The sequence below is a fragment of the Podarcis gaigeae genome (assembly GCF_964106915.1).
Source record: "Podarcis gaigeae genome assembly, chromosome: 3".
Classification (NCBI taxonomy): Eukaryota; Metazoa; Chordata; class Lepidosauria; order Squamata; family Lacertidae; genus Podarcis; species Podarcis gaigeae.
Window position 1 is genome coordinate 97884019 of NC_139680.1, and position 18222 is coordinate 97902240.

An 18222-nucleotide genomic window follows, 5' to 3' on the forward strand; every position below is an offset into this window, starting at 1 on the left:
TTTTTCCTGCCCTGTCAGGGACTCTTGATCTGGGGCAGGAGAGAAAAGTCTCCGACGAGGGTTTAACTTTTAAATCCCTCATTCTGAAAGCATGAAGCATCTGTGTGCAGCAAACATATCTGACAGGCGTTGGACCCAGGGGAGGATCAGCTTCGCGAAGCTGTGCCATTGATCGCTCTGCTTCTCTCACTTCATTTCCTGCAGCGTCTCTAAATCCTGGTAGATGTAATTTCCCTTAGCAGCTGTCTTGACAGAGAATAACCTAGATTCCCATTACCTAGCAATTCCCATAGGCAAGTCTGATAGGTAGCCTCACGCACTGCCAAACCTTCGACGATACCTGCTTTAGGCTTGGCTCCATGCCCAACTCTGGACTGATAGGGGTGCGTAAATCCGCCAGTCTGGGTTTCTCGTTTCTCCACTCTTAGGTTTGGTTCTCCACATTTCCACGTGAGTTTTTACGGGGGGTGGGGTGGGGTGGAATCCTCATGAAAATTAGGAGACCGTTTTGGTGCGAATTTCTCCTACTATGCTCACCTTGTACACAGTTCCACTGAATAAAGTGGTACCTCGGGTTAAGTACTTAATTTGTTCCGGAGGTCCGTTCTTAACCTGAAATTGTTCTTAACCTGAAGCACCACTTTAGCTAATGGGGCCTCCTGCTCCCGCCACGCCGCCACTATGTGATTTCTGTTCTTATCCTGAAGCAAAGTTCTTAACCTGAAGCACTATTTCTGGGTTAGCGGAGTCTTTAACCTGAAGCATATGTAACCTGAGGTACCACTGTATAAACATTTTTGCAAGACATTTGACCCTGTATATAATCCATTTTCATATGCTATTTGCACTAATATATGCATGTATCCTGCACACTTTGCTATATGCATTTGGAGAAAGCAGAATAGGCAAGATTTGGAGAAGTGCAACATTCAAATGCTGACTATTGTTTTGTACAAATTGGGCAAACTGAATCAAATGTGAACTGAATCAAATTTCTTTCCTATACCTAATAGCCAAGTACCAAAGCAGACGCCTGCATCACCCTAACCACCAACCGGGCTTTGTTTCATGATGCTCTCTGTGTTTGCTGTTGCTGAGGTTTTCTTCCTGGCAGGGCTTTTGTGCATCAAAAAGCTTCATGACTGGCAAAAGCATAGCAAGTGCAGCTTTCTCTCTCTTTTCCTATCACTGCTTCTCTGTGTTGAGAAAAGGCACACATGCTGTCAGCTCAGGATTTTGTGGACACACACACAGTGACCTGAGGACATAAAGGTGTTCCTCCATCAGAACTTCTGGACCATATGTTAACCCATGGGTAGGCAAACTAAGGCCCGGGGGCCGGATCCAGCCCAATTGTCTTCTCAATCCAGCCCACGGATGGTCCGGGATCAATGTGTTTTTACATGAGTAGAATGTGTGCTTTTATTTAAAATGCATCTCTGGGTTATTTGTGGGGCATAGGAATTCGTTCATTTTTTTCTTTTCCAAAATATAGTCCGCTGTCCGCCCCCATGTCTGAGGACAGTGGACCAGACCCCTGCTGAAAAGTTTGCTGACCCCTGTGTTAACACCTACAAGAGAGGCCCTGCTCATAGTGCCAACAGTAGGTGAAGATGGTGGCCTGGTGGCATGAGGCAGGGACATCTCAGGGGCAACTTACAATCTTATAACCTTATGAAGCCTAAATTTAGGAATTCCCTCCAACAACCATCCAGCAGGCATCTCAATAGGACCACAGGATAATCCGTAAGGAGTTCAGAAATGGCTACACATTTCTGCAAGTATTTCAACTTTCCTTGATTGTGGAAAGCATAGCCCTAACACTGGTGAAAATGGTGACTCAGATTGTCACAGTCCTGCTAAAACTTACACATATATGAAACTTAACGTAGATTTGAGGTCTCCTTTCCAGGAAGTTTTCTGAACATCTGAAAGTAATATTTGCCTGTGGGTAGGGGAGCTTGCTCAAGATGAGCTTACAATCATGCAAATAGATTATCCAGATTCACTCTTTGAGCTTGGCTGAATTTAAACCAGGTTCAACCTTCAAAACTGTTCTGAATGTCTGCCCTGAGCCCCAAAATGTGTAAATACACACACACACACACACACACACACACACACACACACACCAGGCAGGAGTTCCAAATCTGAGTGCGTAACTCTTAGGTTTCAGTGCCAGCACCGATTCTTCCTTTTAGAACGGTAAAGAAGAATTGAAATTTGACGTATGGAGAAAGTATCTGTTCAGATGCATGTGTCACTCATGTGTGTGTGTGTGTGTGTGTGTGTAACAATGGTCTGCAGATACGTGCAGAAGAATCTCTCACTGCCAGACTGCTGTGGCAATGTGGCAAAGCTATAATTTTCATTCCACGAATGTCCAAAAGCGCACTTTAACTTTGCCCACTTCTAAATGGAACTCAACTGTGTGTAAAAACGCACACATCAGATTCAAGATATTTTGAAAGCTTGCAAGTGCATAGAACAATGCTGTTATACAGTTCTTTGTTATGCTAATAATCACTTGCCAGCTGCTTCAAGCTGCCCTGGAATCATAGCCAAGAGCCAGCCAGCCCATTAAAAGGAGCGAAGCGGGTTGGGAGGAGGGGAAGAGGGCAGCCTTCTTCACCTTCTCTTAAAGATTCTGCTACTTCTAAAATTGCAGGTCCTCCGACTGGATTCAAACAATTAATTCCCCACATGTGCAGCGATTTCTGCAATCCGAAAGTGGCAGGGATCCAGTGGAACAAGACTGATTAAAGGGGACCAAAGCATGATGGACTGTGCAGCTGCTGCTACTAGGAGGGAGAAGGGCCATCACTGAAAGTGAAAGCAGTAACAAATCTGCATCTGTTTGCATTTGCATCCATTGCTTTGCTCAAAATTCCCTCTGGCCCCACCTACCACTGTCACGTGCCCCAATCCCAGGCTGTCTGCCCAGAGGGGCTTATGTGGTCCTTAGTCTGAGAAAGACCCGTGTGGCGTAATGGTTAGAGTGTTGGACTCAGACTGGGAGAGCAGGGTTCGAATCCCCGCTCAGCCATGAAGCTCACTGGGTGACCTTGGAGCAGTCACTGTCTCTCAGCCTAACCTACCCCACAGGGTTGCTGTGGGGGTGAAATGGGGAGGAGGGGGAGGAGGCACTATGTGTGCCACCTTGACATCCTTGGAAGGCAAAGGTGGGATAATAAATATAATAAATAAATATGTGCATAAAGTTTAGGGCGGACCAAACTGGACCTTCAGGAGATCTGACTGACTGGCAGGAGCTTTGCAGAATTTTGAATGGGAAGCTTTCCATCCCTACCTAAAGATGCCAGGGATTGAATTTAGAACTATTTATGTGCCAAGTGTGTTCGCTATAACACAGCTATGGCCCTTCCTTCTTCCCTACAGCAGCTATATAGAATACTGTTCAGAAAAGGAGATTTGTCCATGAAAGCTCGAACTAGCAGCAGATAACATCCTTTCTTTGCCTTCACACAGATGAAAGTTCCAACAGCATTATTGGCATCAAGACAGCAAGACAGTTCTGAACAAGAACTTATATTCAGAAACCCCTGTGAAGATTTCACACATGCATACACACACACACACACACACAAAACTGCATCTATCAATAAACACACCATAATAATAATAATAATAATAATAATAATAATAATAATAATAATTTTATTTATACCCCGCCCTCCCCAGCCAAGGCCGGGCTCAGAGCGGCTTACAAGCAATAATAAAAACAAGATGAATGATTGCAACTTAAAAACAAAAATAAAATACAACATTAAAATAATGGAACATTAAAATATTAAAATGTAGCCTCATTGCAGGAGGAGAAGGAAAAGAAAAAAGAAAGAGAGGGAGGGAGGGAATCAAATTGGCTCCAAGCCAAAGGCCAGGTGGAACAACTCTGTCTTACAGGCCCTGCGGAAAGAAATCAGATCCTGCAGGGCCCTGGTCTCATGAGGCAGAGCGTTCCACCAGGCTGGAGCCAGAGTTGAAAAGGCCCTGGCTCTGGTTGAAGCCAATCTAACTTCCTTAGGGCCTGGGACCACTAGGGTGCAAATCCCATAGTTTAACTATGCGCTGCATGGAGAATACATCTCTTTCATGTCCCCTGCAGGTTCCAACATCCAGCTTCATTGGACATCCAGGAGTTCTAGTGTAATATTGTGCTTTTCTATCCCCTTCCTCCATACTATGCACTTAGAGAATAATTTGCTATTAGCCATGGTGGGGAACCTTTTTCGGTTCTGCACACCAGAAGCTAGCCTCATGGGCCCACACTTGGCAGCCAAGGTCTACTTTCCCTTGCCAACACACAATCAGGAGCACACCTTAAGTCTCCTTGTTCTGCGTCTGCTGTCACGCCTCTGGCTGCTCCATGCCTGACATCACAAATTACGTTTTGAGGGAAACAGCTTCATAGGCCAAATTTGACCCCCCATAGGCTAAAGGTTCTCCACCCCCGATCTCTTGGTCCCTTTGCAGCCTAGCTATATTCCCTTACCTCAGATTTTTGTGCCTCATTTTGTACAATGGCCTTGAAGAACCAACATGCAGTGGCAGATGAGTCCAAAGCCTTGCTTAATCATAGAATTGTAGAATAGAAAGGGACCCCCAACAGTCTTCTCCCCCAACTCCCTGTAATGCAGGGATCTCAACTAGATCATATATGTGGGAAGGAGCTGCTGCACTAGCTTCCTGACAGGTGGGTCACTGTTGCTTTCCAGTAAGGAAAAAGGGCGAGGGGTGAAGCAGTGGGGAGTTTGGTACAGTGCAAAGGTACCAGTGGACTTAATCTGAGGTTCCTGCCAGTGCATTTGAACTGCACCAGCCTCTCCACTTCCTTGCCCCTCCTGGTAAGCCTCAGTGACCCACCTGCTGGAAAGCTAGCTGCTTCTGGTTCTGAGGTTCCTGGTCCATGGAGTCCCTGTTAGATGTAAAAGGAATGTGCCATAGACCTCGAGATCAGTGTTGTGAATGATCAATTAACGCAGCATCCTGGAAAGGAGGAATAGTAGTGTATGGCTACTCCTAAACCAAGATGTGACTGCTGGGCCTGGAAATCTGATCTGAGACATTGCAAATCTTACCAGAGGCTGCTTATGTGACAATTAGTTCATCCAGGCCTTGCTGTCACAGCATTATCTATTCTTTGGAAAGCCTTGGAGATCCCATCTTGACATCCTAATGAGCTTCCGCATGCCCAGCATTTATAGCTGTTCAGTTCACAGGAGCCAATACCGAGCCTTAGATGGTCTTGGATGCATCTCTCACATTCTCAGAATTAATCTGAGCTGGATTAACTGCTTCAGAAGATCTGGGCAGACTGCCAGGGGTGTGTTTACATTAAAATAAAACTGGACCTCAGAGAGATAGTTTGCAACATCACAAGGGAATCTCTGTGTACTATAGTACAGTCAATTCTTTCCATCTGCCTCAGCAACAGAAGTGATACTCTATTTTTATAAAAGGATGACTGGAAATGGTGTATGTCTGAAATATTCCTGATCTGACTAATTATAGATGGTGGCTTGTAAAACCTTCACATTTTTATAGCTTCGTGGAAGAGTTTGTCTAGATGCCTCTTTGATTCAACCTCTTCACAACATATATCAGCCTCCCCCACCCTGGTGCAGTCCAGATGTTTGGTACTACAGATGCCATCCACCTGGCCAGTAGATACTGCAACCATACTTCCAGAAAATCATTGCAACAAGCTAATAACTGTATCATTTTGAATAATTTTGCAGAATGGTTTTGCAGTCTTATCTGGCTTTTACATTTATGTCTTAACTGCTGACCCATTTCTCAGCTGCAGAACTATCTGAAGCAAAGTGAATCCATCAGGGGCCCTCCATTTGTATTTAAAGTTTGCATTTGCTACAACAAACAAAAGGGAATACTCTGAGTTGGCGTGTCTAATGCCTACTGTGATAGAGTTTTCAGTTTAATGCCACCACTGTGGACCGAGGACAGAAAAAAGCCCAAGCAGCATCATTGTGAGAGCTAACTTGCAGATGAAATGAAATTAACAAGAGCTATACAGAGCTTCTAAGCTTCTTTAAAAGAAAAGAAAAACAGCAAGTAGCCAACTCAAATACAAATTCAAAAGGAAGCAAGCCGAGGGCTAGCCAATGCAACTTTAAGGTAAAATCATCAGATATAATTTCAAGTACGTCAGTAAGACATTGTCATGCCGGCCAAAGAGCTGCAGGGAAGGGGTCCACAAGCTTAGGGAGATGACAGAAATGGCTTCAGAGTGTGGTTGTTTGAGGAGACCCGCTACTGTCCCTGGAATTTACTATTTGAAGGTGAATATTGAAGGGGTGAAATTGGGTCTGTGAATTGTAACCAATGCACTCATTTGAAAGTTCCAAATTCTATTTGGTAAGCTTGCAAAGCCGTCTGTTGTAATAAATATAGGCGTGGGTCTTTCCTTCCCCCAGCCTCCATTCTTGTCCCCCCCCCCCCCCGTGCAGTATCAACTTGTTTCCCTGACATGCTAGAAGGCAAGTCTGAGTACTCTTGTCAGGCCTACTCCATTCTGGGATTGTAAATATAACAATTTAATGGGCTTTGTGTTACTTGGAGGAGATCCGTATACTAAGCAAGGTTGGCCCAGCAAATTTTGGCACCTGAAGCAACCCCAAAATGGTGTCCCCTACCCACCACCGCAGAAGAACAGGTGAGGAAACATCTACATCAGGAATAAAGGGGAAAGGAAGATCAACATCAGGATCTGCTGTCCCTGGGGATCCTGCAGCATGAGGCCTCACCTTGCCTCATGGCCCTGATGCCGAACTCCTGTGATAGATGTCATTCATTACTTCCCCAACTCAGAGTGGTATGTGGCCTTGGAAATGTAAAGGTTCTACCTCGTTAGGCTTCAAGAAATGGCAGGACCCATTAACAATATGCTTATCCTTGATTTATCCTGCTGCCTGCAGAAACTGTTGAATGCTGCCTTGTGTCTTTGGGGGGATATATATCCATCCATCCATCCATCCATCCATCCATCCATCCATCCATAATGCTAGCTAGCGCCCACTTTCTGACAAGCAGCATTGGACAATTTTGTCCTATAATCCTTTTCCCTTATGCACATATTATTTTATTAAATGTTCTATTTTTAGTTTTCCCCCAGTAAAAATATTAGGGGAGGTGAACCAATCAACTTTACATATAGGGATTAATTTCTGCCCAGCAGGATATCCTTCACAGCCTTTCTAGTTGCCTGCACACTCTTTTTTCTTGAAAACATCCAAGGATATAAGACACCACTGTACCCCTGTGCTACTTACTGTGTTGCTGATATTCTCAGACATTTAAAAAGTATTCCCCAATGTTTAATTTTAACACACATCTCAGAACCTAGAGCTTGTAGTCCTACCCTCAGTGAATACAGCGAACTCCCTTCCCTCCTTTCTTCCCTTTCTTTAAATTTCTAAAAAACAAAAATTAATCTGTTTTTGTTAACCCACTTTCTTCCACCTTTCCCCATAAGATTTGCTGCTTAGGCCCAGCTCTCCTTTGTAATATTTTCAGCAGGATTTACATCAGAGTTAGCAAGAATAGGATTACACTGAGAATTCTTCAAATGAGGATTTTGTCATACATCAATAATTTGCAAGTCAGAATTGAGAGGCACCCCCCACACCTTTGAATGTTCTTCCTTTTTTTAAAAAAAAGATATTTATTAAGATTTTCAATATTAATACAGTTCTTCCAATGATTTGAATGAATGAAATGTCTGTCTGTCTGTTAGTGTTCATCTTTCTATATAAAGATGTGTTGGCTTCACGCACTAAAGAAGATATCAGAATCTTTAAGGTTCTTCTACATCAGTGTGGAAAGCTGAACACCACAGTCCAACCCTGGTCAAAAGTAATAATTGGTTTTATCATAAAATCATAGAGTTGGAAGGGACCCCAAGGGTCATGAGTGATTAGATCTTCCAGGATAGAATTGAGGATACATTTATCAATGCGCATCCTTGAACACATCTCACTGAAAGTACTGAAGTGGGTGTAGATGGTACCTGCCTGGGGATGCATATCTGGCTTACTCTTGAAGTTCTTGATTTAGCTGGTGATATGTATGTGGATGCCTGTTGTGGATGAGTGCTCACTGGAAGGTCAGATCGTGAAGCTGAGGCTTAAATACTTTGGCCACCTCATGAGAAGAGAAGACTGTCTGGAAAAAACTCTGGTAAGATTGAGGGCACAAGGAGAAGGGAACTACAGAGGATGAGATGGTTGGACAGTGTTATAGAAGCGACCAATATGAATTTGATGAAACTCTGGGAGTCAGTGGAAGACAGGAGTGCCTGGCTTGCTCTGGTCCATGGGGTCACGAAGAGTTGGACACGACTAATTGACTAAACAACAACAATGTATGTGGAAGTCTTTTTCCACATGAGATGAGGAGGTGTAGGGCAGTAGCTAAGAGACTGGGCTACAAATGAGAAACTTTTTTGTTGGAATCTTCCATCTCTGCCATGAACACACAGAGGTGTCCTAGCCTTATGCCCTCCAATTCTACAATAGGGAGATAAAAATCAACCTTACAGGGTTGATGTAAGAATAACAAGGCGATGTGCCTCTTAACATATACAAATGCCTTATAATACAAAGTTGTTATAATTGGCTTGGATCCATAATGGCACTTTCCTCAATCAATCTATTGGTATATAGACAAAATTCCGAAAGGTTTGGTATGGTAAAATCACTCAAAAACATCTGCATCTAACAAATTACAATACTCTTGTATAACATTCACGAATCCTTGTGGCATGTTGCAGAAACCTGGCTACTATCTCCATCTGCATAAACTGCACCACTGCTTGATGAACTTAGATTGACTTGTCTGATACAAGGGGCAGTGCAAAAGAACATGCACGACTGATTCTATAGGATTCTGTTCAGAGAGGAATAGTCTCTCTGCAAGTGGTATTTTATGGAATCTCCTCTGTAGTACTGCCAATGGCAGCAAATTCAGTCTCACTAGCACGTACGCCTTGGCACTTTCCTGGATGTCTTTTTTATGCTTTATTGGTTTTAAAAACAAAATAACACAAAACAGTTAACAAAAACAATCCAAAATCAATACTAATTACAAAAAAAATAGATTCATACATAACTGATTCCAACATGATTTCCAATCCCCCCGTTGTACTTCCTAAACTACATTTTTGACTACTCACTTAACTTTCTCTCTTCTAAGTTGTTTTGGTTGTATTGGTTTTTTTAAAATTCTCTTATTTCATGCAGTAGTCAATCCAGGCCTGCCAAAGAATTTAGATTTTTACAATGTTCTTTTAGGTATACTCTGTCCCACTCTCTGTTAAATATTTGGTCTGTATAATCTCTGAATCTTGCTGTCTATATTCTAACGTTTTGTTCTGCCAATCCAATTCAGAGGGAATGGAGTCTCCTTTCCTGAATGTCAGAGGACCTTAGTTTATAAAAAGGTTGCTAATCCAGTGGAGGCTGCCACCTGCAGAAATGGATTCGCCTCCCCCCTCTTCCATGAACAGGAGATTCCATGAATTCAAAACCACTCATGGGCCATCTAGAACCATCCCAATTTGTGTGGATTTCCTCATCCAGGCAGAAGCTCGGTACCCATAATCATGTAGTCCAAGATAATTTAGTCCTGTTCCGGCAAACTACTCACACCTTCTGTTGAAGTGTAAGCTGTGGAATGGGGCTTTGCCAGCTAGTTCTGCCCCTAATATGACAAAATCTGGCAGGCCCCGACTCTGCTATCTGTGCACAGTTGGGGCCAGGCAGAGTATTTGTGGTCAGGGGTAGGCCTCGCTGGTTTAGCCCCATTAATGAAGTGAGTAGTTCATCAGAATGAGGCTTCCAGTTACAGTACTGGAAATGTCTGACATCTTCCCCATGAAATTTAAAGAAAAAACAGCATTAATTCTGCTTCGTAAGAGTGGCAGAGGTGGATTTAGGGGAGCACAACCAGTTCAAAGGGGTGCTGAATTTTGGTGTTGCACAGGGTGCCACTGAAATTTGAAACCCCAAGATGCACCACTGATTTTGGCCTTCATTCCCACATGGGAAAAAGCAAAATGGGGACACATTGTTGAGCTGTGGGAATTGCAAAGCAGCCTCACATTAGAAGAAGGGAATTTGCTGTCCAAATCCAGGGCAATTTTCATGTACACATGTTGTCAACAATTATCAGATTAAGGAAAAGGGAAAGAGGGATTATCCATTTTAGCAGGAAAGTCTCAGTGCTTGCAAACTGCAAGAGGCATTTATCAATATATAAAGTGGGCATAATAGATTGACATACCAAAGTGATCTGAAATTTAATCCTTGGGTTGATCTAGCCAAAAGAAACAGAATCAGCCATATATTTTGCCCACAGAAATATTTCACTTGAATGCTGTTTCTTGATGGCGAAATAAACAACCACCACATTTAAAGGTTTTAAATCAAAATGATTTTTAATCATTTTAATAAATATATATCAAGGAAAAAAACTCACTTTACTACAACACCACTTAGTATACAAGTACCTAAATATCTAAGCTTAAAACATCAGATGTTTGACATATACTGGAAAAGAACAGATTTTTCTATTCTCAACTGAATATAAACACAAGAAAAATCAGCAATTTAAAAAAAAGGTCCATGTGGACAAATGACTAAATGAGCCTACTCATACACTGTATGAATGAGACCTATATTTAATATTGATAGCAATTTTTAAAAATGCTTTTGTCTTGGAGAAATAAGGTAGGATAACTTTTAAAAAATATTAGAATTTATCATCCTTGCAAATTTCTGACTTTTGGCATAGATAAAGGTTATATTTAATTCTCTGCAGAATTTTGTCTTTGTATTTCCAAGAAATACACCCAAGAAAGGTAGAAATATCTTCAACACAATCATACCTTATGCAAATGACAAGCTGTTAACGATGACAACAGAATGTGTTGGTTTACTGTGCAATCTCACCTAGGTGTTTTAAAAAGAATGCAGGAGGGTGAGTGGAATAGAACAAAAGAAAACACTGAAATCCATAATGAAGTTGTCCCAAGGACTTGGTTCTTCATGGCTGGCTCCTAAGATCTTGAGCTTCCTGCTTTGCATCCCTTCCTAGCTGTTGGAGTGTCCCTCACCTGCCCCATCTGCTTGCTTGTGTAGTTCTATGACTGGTCCCATGTTCTCAGATTTGGAACCCCTGTTAAAATCCACCCATATTATCCTCCTTCCCCTGCTCAGCTCTGGCTTGCAGCAGATGTGGAAGCATAACAGCTTAGCTAACCTGGTGGCCCATGGGTGTCACAAACAGATAAGGTCACAGCAAGGTCACCCGCTCCACTGCCACATTCCTGAACCCTACATATTTCAAATTGGTTTAAAATCCCTACCACATTTTCAGCTTTGTCCATACAGTGAGCTCCTAGTTCCATTGTTAAAATAAACCCAGGGGAAATTCTCACTGGTTGCTAGTTGTAGGTACCTAAGCCACCACCATACAGATAATCCCTGGGATCTATTTTGAGAAGCTACAATGGACCTTCTATATCTGCAATTAGGTCGGATGGTTCTCAGGTCAAACCTGAGCATAGGAAGTGCCTTATACCGTGCCAGACACTGTATCCAGCTTGCCAAATATTGTATGCTCTGGCTGGCAGCAGCCCTCTGGCAGAAGTCCTTCCCATCACATCCTGGCTAAGAACTGCATCAAAAGTGTGCCCATAGGGCAACAGGAGCTGCTGAATAGTTAGTTAGCCTCACTTGGCCCTTTGTCTGCAACCTGTAGACTGTAGGGTGAGGAATGAGAGATTTGAGAGATACTATGGAAGTCACTTTCCAATGACCTATTTATTGTGACTTCATCCCAATTTGTTTACGGGTAGGTTAGACGTTTTCCAGCACATTTCCCCATCACTTTCCATATCACAAAAAGTCTGAATTTGCAGGTGGGGGATTCGCAGGTTAAATCAACAGCACAACCTGAATTTGCTGGTACATGATTGAATCCCACTTGAAAATAGCACAATCTGGAAGTGCCCATAGTTATTTGAGTAATCCATGTGGCAATTGCACTGGGAATAAAAAACAGAGGTTTAAGGGAACAGCAAACAGGCCTTGAAGATCAAACACCCCCCTCTTTCTTTTGTGTGGGGTGTGTGGCAGGAGGTTACAATTGAATACACCCTGCTGATAATTTGGAATTCTGTGGTGACTGAAACATAGATTAGGTCTCAGTTAAAGGAAGATCTTCATTTGCCCCTAAACAAAAGCAAGGGCAAGATTCAGTCAAAGTTAAGCGTTGTGCTAAAATTAAGATTGCTCTTAATTCAGGTCTTGCTCTCCTGTGGGGAGGATAAATGTAAAGAGTTGAGTGTTTTTCCCCCCCTCTGGTTGGTTGGTTCTTTCAGCAATCAAAATATCTTGGCGATTTCAGTGGGGCAAAATTCATGGTGTGCCTAACCCTCCCCCTGTTACGTGTGGGATTCAAAAGGGCTGAACTTCAGCCAGATCCTGCTCAAAATGTGTGTTTTAAATTGAAGACACCTGAAAATGAACAAAATGTGCTTCTTACAATTGAAGATTATCCCCCCTGTTTCTCCAAGATAATCTTTAAAAAATAAAAAATAAAACCCTTACATTCATTTCAGATAAAATCTTATATCACCACATCATTTAGTAACATTGTGCTTTTCTTCCCCAAAATAAAAAAAAAACCCTAAAGTTATATGAAACCCCAGTACATGCTCTTTACAATTTTAAAGAGAGAAAATGATGTGAAACAGAATAAAGCATGCCACTGGTTCATGAACTTCATTATACCAGGGGGAAAAAGGGAAAAATCACAGCAACAGACAGTTGCCATAGAAATGTTCAAGCAGCTAATGCTTGTTTACAAGAGACATCTCTCTATTGTTTCTTCTTCTTCTTCAATCCTTCCTAACTATGGCAAATCAAAAAGCAATTGAGCAAAAACGAAGAATAGATGCATTTGAATAGGAAATCAAACACAGTATTTCAAAGGATACAGGTTTCTAATAATATTCGATCCACCCTGTTATTATTATTTTATTTCCTGTTTAGGTTACATCCCTGCTGAAGCTGTTTTTGTTTTCGTTTGTTTGTTTTTTAAAAAACAACAACAACAACAACTTAATTTTCACCCTGGAAAAATTAAGATTAAAAAGTAAGGCACCAAAGAAATTCTGCCCTTTATAGCAACAAACCACCATAAGGCTCACTCATTTCTTGCAGCTTAGCTGAAAACTGTGCATGTGCTGGAACTGTTTGCTTCTGATTAAGATTCCATAAAAGGTCTTATTGCAACCAGTTGGGTCACTTGAACCAGACACATAAATACATCTGAATGGTATCAATACTAGATAACGATATGGGTGTTTTCCTCTTCAACTCTCCCTAGTCTTTCTCACGGCCATTATTCTTGGGCAAGAAGTAGACCTCTCCCTTTGCTGGTAATAATTTGTTTATCAGATATATAATTAATTGATACGCACAAAGGAGATTCCTCTTAATACATGTCAGACTCCCCAGGGGACTAGGTGAAAAGGGTTGTGTGTTTTCTCCGTCTGGTTTATTGGTTTTCCTCAGCGACAAAAGCTAAAATACACATTGCAATTCAACTGAGCTCTTTATGAAGATTCCATATATGTATCAACAGCTCTGCGATGCAGACCACACATACATTCACTCCAACGCACTCTGCTGCCAAGTCCTTTAAACTATCCATGAAGCTTGTGATATGATTGTATTGGCTGTATAAAACTATCAGAAAAATTCATCCGGAATGAAACATTGTTCGATAAATTCAACATGCTTGTGCGTGCTTTAGAACTGCAGTTATTAGGAAGGTGGTTCATATTTTACTTCCTTTACTGCAACATATTTTGCCACCTGGTAAGCATTCTCTTTTTCGTAAGGATTTCTTCCAAGATTCGTTCATGTTGCTCTTGTCAGCACGCCCCGTCTCAAAATAATCATAACATTTGCTTTTACATGCAATGCCATGGTCGCTTTTCATAGGCTCCCAATCTGAGGCACGGTCTCGTTCTATATCGTGGCTTCCTTTCTCATTGGTTAATACGGTCTTGTCCTGGTTCCCATGCAGCCCAGCATTAGTAATGAAAATTTCATTGATGTGTATCTGATCATTGCTCCGGTAAACTGGGGTGCTGCCAACACCATATTCCACCTGTTGGGAACAACTTGGCATAGATATCGAAGAGGAGGAGGAGGAAGAAGAGGAGGAGGAGGAAGAAGAGGAGGAGGAGGAAGAAGAAGAAGAAGAGGAATTTCCCATTGCAGAATTAGCAGAAAATGGCAAACTTAAATAGTGGCTGCTGCATTCTTGGTAAAAACAGCAGGTGTGGATCTTTTCGCAGTCTTCCCTTGCCATCCGAAGGCGTTTTCTATAAGGACAGTCATGAGAAACAAACCACTCCTGGGCAGAGGCCCCCCCAAAGGAGCAAGCAGGGAAGCACCAGTTGTTTTGCATGATAATTTCCCCATGAATTCTCTTCATTAAATTGTTTATGAGGACGGATCTCCTTAAGTAGACTTCGGGGTCGTCAATGTACTTCAGTTTTTCCAAAGACATGTAAAGGATATGCGCCCGCTCCTCAAAGACAGATATCGTCTACAGATGAAAGAGAGAGGAGATAACAACAACAACTTATTAATATTCTGTTGGGAGCTGCCCAGAGTGGCTGGGGAAACCCAGCCAGATCAGCGAGGTATACATTATTATTAATAATTATTATTATTAAGATGGTTGTAATGCAGGTCAGCTGAAACATGTTGTTGAGATTCTACCTGTCTGACTATCATTTAACATTTGGGGCAGTCATATTTATTTTAATATAGGGGTGCCCAAACTTTTTTCAAAGAGAGCCAGATTTAATGAAGTGAACATGCGTGAGGGTCAACCATAGTTATTGACCTTTTTTTTAGGATTGAAGTTGTTGAGGGTTTTTTTTACAATTTTACCCCAAAGTTGTTGAGCTTTTCTGGGATTTCCCCCCAGAAAATAAACTGCCACAGAGTCCAGATTACATCAGCAGGCCGGATTAGGCCCCCAAAATGGACTTAGAACATGCCTGTTTTAAGACCTCTCTGCCCCGCCCTCCAGCACATTCAAATCCCCCAAACCAGTAGCTGATTAGTGGGCTTGTCATTACCAAAGTGCAGCCCAGGAAAGCTAGTTAGTCAATAGCCAAGATCTGAAGGAATCAAAACCATATGGTACCAGGAGAAGGGCTGTAGCCTAGTGGTAGAGCATCTGTTTTGCATGCAGAAGGTCCCAGGTTCAATCCCAGGCATCTCCAGGTAGCACTGGGGAAAGACTTCTGTCTGAAACCCTGGAGAGCTGCTACCAGGCAGTGTACTGAGCTAAATGAACCAACGGTCTGAATTATAATAAGGCAGCTTCCTGTGTTCCGGTGCTGGGATATTGACATTTTTCAGTGTTAGTTCAGCTGTGAGGAATCTTCTTGAGCCAAACTGTGTCCTTGTGGAGAATAGTATATATGCAAAAAGGGGGGAAAACTGAAACAAACCAAAAATTATCTGTACTTTTGAGCAGTACCATACTTCCAATCATTAGCTTCCATGGCAGGGGAAAAATATTTCTAATGATGAAATGACTCAAATGAGATTTGCAGGAACGTGAATTAAGCAGAGGGTTAATTTAACCAGAGATGTTTTTATCTGGAAAAAAGCTTCTTTCCTTAATTTCATATCCATAACAGACTCTCAAGAGACTCTCCTTCCTTGGAGTTTTTTAAGCAGAGGTTAAGCAGAGGCTGTCTGTTGTGTATGGTCTAGTTCAGATTCCTGCACTGCAGAGGGCTGAACTAGCTGGTCCTTGGGGTCCCATCCTGCACTACAATTCTGATACTATGAACTCAGTAACCCTTAGGTATCTATATGTTCCTATCATAAGGCATAGGGCTGTCCTTCTGTTTGCCAAAGGGACTGCAATCCTGTAGGAATTCATGCTGGAAAAGTGGGAAGATTACTTTCACGATGTTCCCCTTTTCGCTGCAGTCCCTTCCCCAATGGTTTTCTAGATGGATCCAAGAAGCATTCCAGGGAAAGGAATGTGATGGACATGCCTGGAATCTCCATTGGTGCTTCACTGAGCAGCCTACTCAACCTCCTCAACCCACAAAAAACAAATTGTATTAAAAAAAGAAAGAAAAATTAATGTGGCAACTGGTGTCAGCTGTGACAGATGCTGTCACTGTGCCTGTTTCTTGCTGCAACCTTCTGCCGCATCATCTGCTGCTCTTGTCTCTGGTGGTCATTAGCCCCGGCCCCGGTCTGTGGGTTCCTCAATTTACACCACAAAGTCTGGTCCTAATAGCGCCACTGTTTTCTTCCTGCCACTGTCCTACACTGTCACTTCCTGTTTTGTGAAGCGGCTTCTTGCTGTTTGCGCATGAGCAGAAGCAGATACAGAAAACAGGAAGTGATGTCATCTATTTCTTTATGCAGCAGGCTAGAGTGGGGAAAGCTCCAGAGAATTTCTTCAAGTTCAGAAACCTTGGTGAAGGAAGTGTGGGCTACCAGCCCATAGATTTGCTCTTGGCACAATTGCCTCCTTTCTTCCTCTCTTGTTAGATTAAGATAAGCCAAAACATACGCAAATATTGTATGAGAAGAAAAAGATATTCCTCTCTGTGTCTTGTTTTTCTTGTTCCGATTTTCCCTTGTGGCCAAAGAATTTTGGCAGAAAGGAAAAATCTTTCCTATGGAGATAATAAGGATATTTTCCAACGGTCCATTTTTCTCATAGCCTCTTCTCAAAACAATGCAGCATCCTTTCCCTTTGAGCAAAACCTTCTGTGCATCTTGACAACACTTCTGGTGCTTTAGAAACTAGTTCCAGGCTTTGCACTATCCCACTTTGAAACGGAATTCATTATTAATTTCTAACAAACGTCTATTTCTAGGGGAAATATGCAATGTAAAAAAAGCATGCTATAAGTGAAAAAAAGATGAAGTAATTAGTTACCCTGCTTCAGAAATATTGTTTCTGAAATAAACACAGTTTTATACAAGAAGTTCATTGTATGCACTCAGTGGTGGGTTTTTTTAGTTTTTTTAAAAGACCTCTCATAGTCCCTGGTTCAACTGCAGTCACAATTGCCAAATATCTGGCAGGCTACAAAGCTTTCTGTGAAACTATCTGCTGGTCTCTGTCCAGTTCCCAGTGGGAAACTATCTGCTTTACAAAAATCACCATCACATTTGGCAACCTTACTTAGCAAAAAGGTCATGATGCACATGAAGCATAGAATCCAACATTCCCTGGGCTTAAAGCTTAATTTTCCAGATGTCTGGGCAATATGGCAAGCTTGCAATGCTCTTATACATTAATTTGCTCTCCGTAGTATATTTTCAGTAGGCTGAAAAGAAAGATCTAAGTTGCAAGGTCTGCAAAATTGCTACCTGATCTCATGAGGGGTGGGAGTGAACAATGAATTAGGTAAGAACTGTATATCTAAACAGTGAGTATTCTGTAAAACACTGCTTTCCTAATACTGACACCTACTATGATTCAGAAACTAGAAAGTTTGATATCCACTGGGAGTGATCTTTAGGACTATTCCTTTACAGTGGCACTTTTAGCTATACAGTATTCCATTTTAAAAAATTCACTATGATGAGCTATTCTGTAAATCTGCTTTTGAGGAACAAAGTCACATGTTTTTGTTTCAGTTTTTTAGCCCATTGTCTCTCAATTTCAGCTAATGCCACCAGGAACAGCAAACAGGTAAATGTGGTGGTGTGTTTTGTGTGTGTGTGTTTTTCTTGCTCTGGAGCATTGTTTTATGAGTATGCTGAAGCAAAGCTACATACTACATTAAAACTTCCCTTTGCAGCCATGTTGCCTCTGTTTGGAATTTGTGGGATATAGTAACAAGGATGGCAACAACAGTAGCTTTTGCTACATGTCCCAATGAAAAATAGCATGTGAATGGAAAACAAAGTTGCTTTTTAATGTTATTGTGGCTTTCTGAATGGCTGAGCTTCAGCAGAGTGAAATGTAAAGCAATTGCCTGTCACAATAAATAAACACCTAACCCTTGAACAATAGAAGAAGGGGCAAAAGGAGAATTATTATCATTATCAATATCAATTCAATTTGTATACCACCCTTTGTCCATAGATCTCAGGGCAGTTCGCAGCG

The 18222-nt window shown here is 41.9% G+C and overlaps 1 protein-coding gene across 1 annotated transcript in view; it reads right to left on the bottom strand.

Moving 5' to 3' along the window:
• Positions 1-10455: 10455 nt before the first annotated feature.
• SERTAD4 (SERTA domain containing 4) overlaps positions 10456-18222 on the bottom strand; it is a 29360-nt gene continuing 21593 nt past the window's right edge. The window contains exon 4 of the mRNA XM_083733676.1: positions 10456-14664. Coding sequence (XP_083589802.1) covers positions 13885-14664 — 780 coding nt within the window. The 3' untranslated portion in view covers positions 10456-13884. The remainder of the gene's footprint in view (positions 14665-18222) is intronic.